At 42.6% G+C, this 8471-nt stretch overlaps 1 protein-coding gene across 2 annotated transcripts; it reads right to left on the minus strand.

Moving 5' to 3' along the window:
- Positions 1-2350: 2350 nt before the first annotated feature.
- Positions 2351-6001, minus strand: LOC125553099 (ATP-dependent zinc metalloprotease FTSH 5, mitochondrial-like). 2 transcript variants are annotated; one of them, XM_048716863.1, is made up of 7 exons: positions 5784-6001; positions 5361-5666; positions 5023-5110; positions 4688-4840; positions 4261-4604; positions 3687-4163; positions 2351-3610 (listed from the first exon to the last, which is right to left on the minus strand). In XM_048716863.1, exons 2-7 carry the CDS (start codon positions 5391-5393, stop codon positions 2672-2674), a joined length of 2034 nt encoding a protein of 677 aa, XP_048572820.1. In that variant the 5' UTR covers positions 5394-5666; positions 5784-6001; the 3' UTR covers positions 2351-2671. The 2 variants fall into 2 exon arrangements, with proteins under 2 accessions (XP_048572820.1, XP_048572821.1); XM_048716864.1 differs by lacking the exon at positions 5361-5666 and having other exon boundaries at positions 5784-6000.
- Positions 6002-8471: the final 2470 nt, after the last annotated feature.

Here is an 8471-nt window from a genome sequence, read left to right on the forward strand (position 1 = left end):
TGAACACTTTTACAGATTTTTGAACATTTTCTAAAATCATGAACATTTTTTGAATACATTAACACTTTACACTATTTTCAAATATATTTTTAATACATGAACATTTTCTAAAATTGTGAACATTTCTTGAATAGGCGCACTTTTCTAGAATTGACGAACATATTTTTGGAAACTGGTGAAACAATTTTTGAAATTGAAAAACATTTTTTGATTTAACGAACATTTTATGAATCAATAAACTATTTTATAATTCACAGATATTTTTTGATTTTTAGGATATTTTATAATTCATGAACATTTTTTCAATTGGAAAAATTTTGTTTAAATTCTTTAATATTTTTTAATACATAAACTTTTTTCAATAATTGTGAATATTTTTTGATTTTATGAACATTTTTTTAATTGCAAACATTTTGTAAACATGCGAACATTTTCTGAATCCACAAACATTAATGAATTATTAAACCTCTTATTTCGAAATTCACATTATTTTATTTTTTGAACTGTTTGAAGTTTCAAATTATTTAAAGTAGAAAAAACTAAGGCCTTCTTTGGTTTATAGGAATTTTGTATGAATTTCATAGGGTAGGTTTTTTGTAGGAAAAATTCCTATGGAGCCCTTTGATTTGTAGGAATGGAATCCTATTCCTATGGAGGAATTCTTCCTATCATTTACATTTCATAGGAAAATAAACATTAGCCTAGACTCAATGAAAAAAATCCTATGATGTGAAACAAAAGACATCTTCTTTCCTTTTCCTATCCTATGAACCAAAGGAGGCCTAAGATGGAAAAGAAAAAACGGAAAATAAAAAACTAAATATAAAAGCAGGACGCCCGGACATGGGCCAGCCCAAACAGACGTGTTATGTCTTCTCCCAGCGCACAGAGCGCAGTATAAAAGGTTTCTACTGCATGGACCGGCCCAGGCAGGGGTTCACCTGTCTGGAACGTTTTTTATCAGTTAATGGCCCTGTTTGGTTCGGCTGTGGATTTCTAAAAGCAGCTGTGAAAAATCTGCTGTGAAAAATCTGATTTGAAAAAGATGTAGGTCATTTGGCAAACCAGCTGATACAGCCTTTTCAGATTTTGGCCCGCAGCGGAATCAGATTTTGGAAAGCACGTCCTGTGCTGCTTCTGTTTTTGGTTTAGATTTTGGCAGCGGATTTCTGGAATCGGATTCTGCTGGGTTCGCCCTTTGGTTCATATTCTGCTGCGCGGCAGCGGAATCCGGCGATAAAAGCTGAACCAAACAGGGCCAATATAGGTGGCATTGGTGGATATTTTTTTGCAGTTTTGCAGGAAATTTTGGTGACATACTGCCAGAAGCAGTAACCCCTTATTATTATTATTATTATTATTATTATTATTATTATTATTATTATTATTATTATTATTACTACCAGAAGGGCCCGTACATTGCAACAGAAAAAAAATTCTCCAAATGCTATGACAACATTTTGCTGCATCACCGATAACATTTAGGCAAACATTTTGTTCAATTTACTTAAATTTTTTAATACACTAACTTTTTATTAAAATCATGAACTTATTTTGATTTCCCAAACATTTGTTTTAAAAATCGCGAACATTTTTAGAGTATGTGAACATACTTACAAAAGATACAAGCTGAATTCAAAAATATTTTATAATTTGTTGAACATTTTATTTGAAAATTATCTTTTCAAATTTCTGGAACTTTTTTGAAGTACCAAATTATTTAAAGGAGAAAAAAGAAAATAAAAATAAAAAATGAAATTTGAAAACAGGCCGCCTCAAAAGAAGTCTTGCACCAGGAGGCCACCTCGGCGGCGCATGGCCCACACGCCATGGCGGCATGCCCTAGGGCTGGGTGTTTGGGGCCTGGATGCATCACCTCACCTAGGTTCTCGCCCCTGGCTCATAAATACCTCAAAAAAATTTGACATATTTACCACATATTGTTATTCTGCCGCCTTGTTCCATAGTGATCCAATTTGAAGTCATATTCCGCTACTCCGCTACTCTATCAGAGGAAGGAATTGTCGCCTCTATCATCAACATCAACCCTTATTGCTCCCGTGATGATGTGAGTAGTTCATCTCTAGGCTAGGGGTTTGTAGCGATATGTAGCATGTCCTCTCATATGCTTAACATGACTGTGATCCATATGGTGTTATGTGGTGAATTATAACTACATGATCATATTATATATGATAATTTGCATGATTACAAATGTGCATTCCTTCCCGACTTATTATGTTACTTGCACAGATGATCAGAGACTAGCTCATCATGTCTTGCATTGTTTCTTTGCACATGCAGACAATAGGTTACAGATTTACAGTTAAACACTGGCACACATGGTACGTTTATCAAAGGACCTATGGTATTTTTATTATGTTTTGCAGCTGGGGGGAAATGTATTAAATTGTATTTACACACTGCTGAATAGAAATCTTGGGGCACATTCATGTTTGATGCACAAGACTGGAGGTTTTGCTGGTTCAGAACACAGTATGCAGAAGTACAAAACACGTCGCATTCTCTTCAGACTTGAGAAACAAATGCCAGATGAAAATACGCATTGCTCTGTAGTATCTATCAGGCAAAGAAATATTTCTTCCTGTATAAGTGTCTCCAAGGCTAGGGTGGAGAGGGTGTTCCCTGATTCTGCTGACCATTGTTAGGATCATCTACCTGCTGATTCCTTGAACTCGTTACCAGTGGGAGAAGGTGTTACCTGATCCTGTTTGCTATTGTTATGACCATCTTCTTGTTGTTCAGTCGATACTAGTTTCGAGATCTCGTCACAAGGAGGTGTTCCCTGATTTTGCTGGCTACTGCTAGGACAATCCCCTTGTCGTGCTGTCGAAACTAGTTTCTTGATCGCGTCAACACTGAGAGTTTCATGCTCCAGGAGGGCATTTGCCAGCGCATGGAGCTCCTTGTTGTGCTTCGTGAGAAGCGTTTTGGCATTCTTGTAAGCGTTGTCCAACAGTGCTTTCACCTCCTCATCAACCAGTTCTGACGTTCGTCCGCTCATGTTCTTCGTCTTGCCACCGCCAACATCGTCGTCATTGCTATAGGTAACAAGGCCGACCCGCTTGCTCATTCCATACCTGGTAACCATCTTTGTCGCCAGCTGAGTTGCCTGTCTAAGATCAGACAAGGCACCTGTGCCAACCCCTGCTTCTCCAAATATAAGCTCCTGGGCCACCCGCCCTCCCATGCAGACATCTAAATTCGCCAGCATCTGCTTCCTCGAGACTTCGAGCTCGCTGTCTTCCCCCGGCAGCTGCGCCACCATGCCAAGAGTATATCCCCTAGGCATAATGGTGGCCTTGTGAACAGGGTCGGCATCGTCCGTGAGGATAGCAACAAGGGCATGCCCACCCTCATGGTATGCGATCATCTTCCTGTATTGATCAGATATCACCATCGACTTGCGCTCACTGCCCATCATGATCCTGTCCTTGGCGTACTCAAAGTGATCCATCCCAACAGCATTTGCTCCATCCATGGAAGCTTTGAGGGCGGCATCGTTCACTAGGCTTGCAAGGTGTGCACCTGAGAACCCAGGCGTCCCCCTCGCGATGGTCATCACATCCACACCCTTGGCTGTAGACACCTGCATGGAAGAATTCATGGAGTTAAGGTCAAAGCCTCGCATCAGAGGCTGCAAAAAATAAGCCTTATATACATACCTTTGACATGTAAGCCTCAAGGATCTGCCGTCGGCCCTCAACATCTGGAATAGGGACAATGACTTGACGGTCAAAACGCCCAGGCCTGACAAGGGCGCTGTCTAATGACTCGGGGAAGTTGGTTGCTGCAACCACAATTATCCCGTCATTCTGCTCGAAACCATCCATCTCAGAAAGCAGCTGGTTCAGGGTCTGACTTGCCAACGTCGAACCTCCTGCGTGTCTGCGCCCACCAATCGCATCAATTTCATCGATGAATATTATGCAAGGAGACAGCTGCTTTGCTGAATCAAAGATCTCCCGCACTCTCTTAGCCCCAAGACCTACATACACCTCCTCGAAATCACTGCCGCTACACGCAAAGAAAGGGACGCCAGCTTCCCCAGCCATAGCCCTTGCCAACATGGTCTTCCCTGTGCCGGGTGGGCCTATAAGTAAAACACCCTTCGGAAGCTTGCCACCAAGGCGTGTGAAATGCTGCAAAGAATGTAAAACTAGATCAACAACTCGGCACCGAGAAATAATTGTTGGATTGAAACGCCTGCACGCAGGTCGATGGTAATACCACACTCACGTCGGGATCTCGTAGGTAGTAAACTATGTCCTCGAGTTCAGCTTTGGCTTCGTCAACCCCCTTTACATCATTGAATTTTGTGCTTAAATCCGTGGCATCTTCTTCCGTGTCGTCAAGTTCTGTGTTGTCGACACTTACAGCCACAAACTTCGTGTAACTATCTTTGACAGCCTTAATGTAACTGTCAATCAAAACCTTAACACCATAGATTGTAAAGCCAGAGACTACGAGGCCTCCACAGGTACGCAGAAGCTGCCTTTTAAGTAGGTCTTTATCTACTAAATAAAAGGGCGCACTGGCTGTACTGAGAACATGTCCTTCCTCCCTTGCTGCACCTGAAATTCCTGCATAGAGAACAGAAAAGATGTGGGTAAAAAGCTCATCCTACTCCTAAATTAGTAACCGTGACATATGAAAAGGCAGTTACCTCTATTTAGCATTTTGAAATTCTGCATAACTCTTTCTGGATCAGTTCTATGATTCTCTTTAGAAAGAGAAGCGACGCCATAGTGCACGCACCGTACCCTCTGACCAACAAAGCTTGATAGGTACCTCTGCTGTATATTCCTAAGCAGACTGCCTGCATTGGTTGAGCACCAAACCACAAGCAGAAACTTACAACCTCAGTGGCAACAACCAACCAAAAAAGGCATGGTCGAATGCAGAGTAATAAGACTAGTGGCAGGTCCACAAAAGGATACCGATCAAGGCTGTAGTTCATGTGTGTGGTGAAAAAAGAAGCATAGCTGCCATATAAGATACCTGCTCCAGAAGGTGCATTTGCAGCAGGTGCCCTGAAGGGAGGAAATGAACGCGTCGCCCCAGCCACAACCACAACATGCTTGGCAGCCTGTGAGACAAATACACGCAGAAATTAACACGGCGTAAACAACGGCAACGGCAATCGCAACCCATGAATTAACACGAGTGGCATCGATCCGAAACGCAGGACAGGCACTGCCTTGCAGCTGCAGTTTCAGCATCAGTTAACATGTATTCCGTTGGACAGAGGAACAGCCTCCTGAACCCAAAGAACAGAGCGAAATCATAACGAAATGGCAGCACAGGGGAATCAGATAGGAAGACAGATGAAGAAATACCCTGGAGAACGCGAGCCGGCCGGCCATGGTCATGGTGGACAGGACAGGACAGAGCAGGACGTGCTGCCGGAGATATGAGAAGAGAAGGCTCGAAGTGTGCGTGTTTTTGCCTGCCTCGTATTGCTGCTGTTAATCCCTCGAGACTAAGTGGTAGACGCGCAACATTCTACGCACAAACCTGCACGGCAACGGCAACGACAACGAACTCCGTAGCCGGACTCGAATCGATTGCAGCTTGAGGAGAGAGTTCGAATCACGCCTGATCCACGCAAAGAATCCGCACATTCGAATCGCCCGGATCCGACTCTACACCCAAACCGGTTCAACGGGTAACTGAGGATTTGGTTCGGAAACACGCGCCGCCGTATCTGGGGAAGAAGGGCATGGACCGGAGCCGGAGCCGGATCTGGTGGCGGAGCTCACCTGCGACTGTGAGGCCGGCCGTCACGAGCAGTGCTCCGCGCGCTCTCTCCGCCGGCTGCGAGCAGGGACCCGCGCGCCGCATCGATGCATCGCGGCCCTGGCGGCCGGGCTAGGGACAGGGGGATGGTGGCGCTGCGTCGTCGGCGTGGCCGCCGTTGGGGAGCTCGCTCCGGGGAGCAGCCGACCAAACAGAACGCATCTTTTAGAATGCCATGACTTTTCAGAGTCCACTTTAAAATACTTTTAAGAATAAAAAACCTTTGAGATATTTGGCTCCAAAAAATACTCAATTGATAAGTGTCACGCGTCAAGTGCGGGGCACTCCGGCATTGACGTTTTTCTATGAAAACAATTCCAGTCACACAAATATTGTAGGTCCATCTCATTAGATCTATATCTATATCTATATCTTTAAGGTGTGTTTCTTCGATTTTTTAAATACCTTCACTTATATTATTATTTTTGATTTTAAGATTTTTTTTTTACTATCTGATTCCTAGTTGGTACTAATTTTTGGCGCACGCTTGTTTAAAGTAATAATTACTTTGTTTTTGTTATTGAGCTTCGAAAAAAACTGGCCCGTCCATGCAAAGCCATGTTCAACGATTTATCGTCCGATTTATCACTCCTCGGGGGCTGACCGATAAGATTATATCATGTCATCATTGTTTATCATTTGGGTCGATTTATCACTCGGACAAACGATTTATTGGGAATCTACCGATAAACCGGTCTTATTCTTACCACTATGTGTGTAAGTTTTAAGTTTATTTGTATTTTTTGGACCTTGTTATATAATGTGTGTTGTTGCCCTATTTTGTTTGTCATTGTACAAGGATTCAAAGCCATGTAATCTCAAGGTAACACTTCTATCTGATACGTCTCTGTCGTATCTATAATTTTTTATTGTTCCATGTCAATATTCTACAATTTTCATATACTTTTGGCAACTTTTTATACTATTTTTGAGATTAACATATTGATTCAGTGCCCAGTGCCAGTTCCTGTCTGTTGCATGTTTTATGTTTCGCAGAATATCCATATCAAACGGAATCCAAACGGGATAAAAATGGACGGAGCTTATTTTTGGAATATTTGGAAAATTCCAGAAGAAAAATCCACGCGAGACGGTGCCCGAGGTGGCCACGAGGCAGGGGGCGCCCCTGACCCTCGTGGGCCACCCGTAAGGCGGTTGATGCCCTTCTTCGGCCGCAAGAAAGCTAATTTTCGGGAAAAAAATCACGGCGATGGTTTCGATCCAATCGGAGTTACGGATCTCCATATATACCCAAAACGGTGAAATGGCAGCAGGACAGAACGCAGAAACAGAGAGAGAGAGAGACAGATCCAATCTCGGAGGGGCTCTCGCCCTCCCATGCCATGGAGGCCAAGGACCAGAGGGGAAACCCTTCTCCCATCTAGGGAGGAGGTCAAGGAAGAAGAAGACGAAGGGGCCCCCTCTCCACTTCTCTTCCGGTGGCGCTGGAACGCTGCCGTGGCCATCATCATCATCACCGCGATCTACTCCAACACCTCTGTCATCTTCACCAACATCTCCATCACCTTCTCCCCTCTATCTACAGCGGTCCACTCTCCCGCAACCCGTTGTACCCTCTACTTGAACATGATGCTTTATGCTTCATATTATTACCCAATGATGTGTTGCCATCCTATGATGTCTGAGTAGATTTTCGTTGTCCTATCGGTGGTTGATGAATTGCTATGATTGATTTAATTTGCTTGTGGTTATGTTGCTGTCCTTTGGTGCCCATCATATGAGCGCGCGCGTGGATCACACCATAGGGTTAGTTGTATGTTGATAGGACTATGTATTGAAGGGCAAGAGTGACAGAAGCTTCAACCTAGCATAGAAATTGATGCATACGGGATTGAAGGGGGGCCAATATATATTAATGCTATGGTTGGGTTTTACCTTAATGAATGTTAGTAATTGCGGATGCTTGCTAATAGTTCCAATCATAAGTGCATAGAATTCCAAGTCAGAGATGACATGCTAGCAGTGGCCACTCCCACATAATACTTGATATCGGTCTAGTAAAGTAGTCAATTGCTTAGGGGCAATTTCGCAACTCCTACCATCACTTTTCCACACTCGCTATATTTACTTTATTTTTTTTTTACTTACAACAGCCCCTAGCTTTTATTTACTTAATCTTTATTATCTTGCAAACCTATCCAACAACACCTATAAAGTACTTCTAGTTTCATACTTGTTCTAGGTAAAGCGAACATCAAGCGTGCGTAGAGTTGTATCGATGGTCGATAGAACTTGAGGGAATATTTGTTCTGCCTTTAGCTCCTCGTTGGGTTCGACACTCTTATTTATCGAAAACTGTTGCGATCCCCTATACTTGTGGGTTATCACTATCCAATATTTTTTTGTTGAATATGGCATATTTTAGTACTAGAAACCTGTGATTTGCAAACAAATGGCAAATTAATAATCGACCGATAAAATCAATTAATCGGCCAATTTTTGATTAATCTCTAATCCCTAGTTGACCGAACGCTAACGATAAGCAATATCCTCAATATTGATGAAAGGTACCCCTGAAGTTGAGGAAAAGATCCATTATTGCCATTGTTATATTTATCTTAGAAAATTTTAAATTCTAAGCAATATTTGAAATTTTCAAACAAGTTCGAATAGAAAAATAAACTCGAAAA

The sequence above is a fragment of the Triticum urartu genome, chromosome 4, assembly GCF_003073215.2.
Source record: "Triticum urartu cultivar G1812 chromosome 4, Tu2.1, whole genome shotgun sequence".
Lineage (NCBI taxonomy): Eukaryota > Viridiplantae > Streptophyta > Magnoliopsida > Poales > Poaceae > Triticum > Triticum urartu.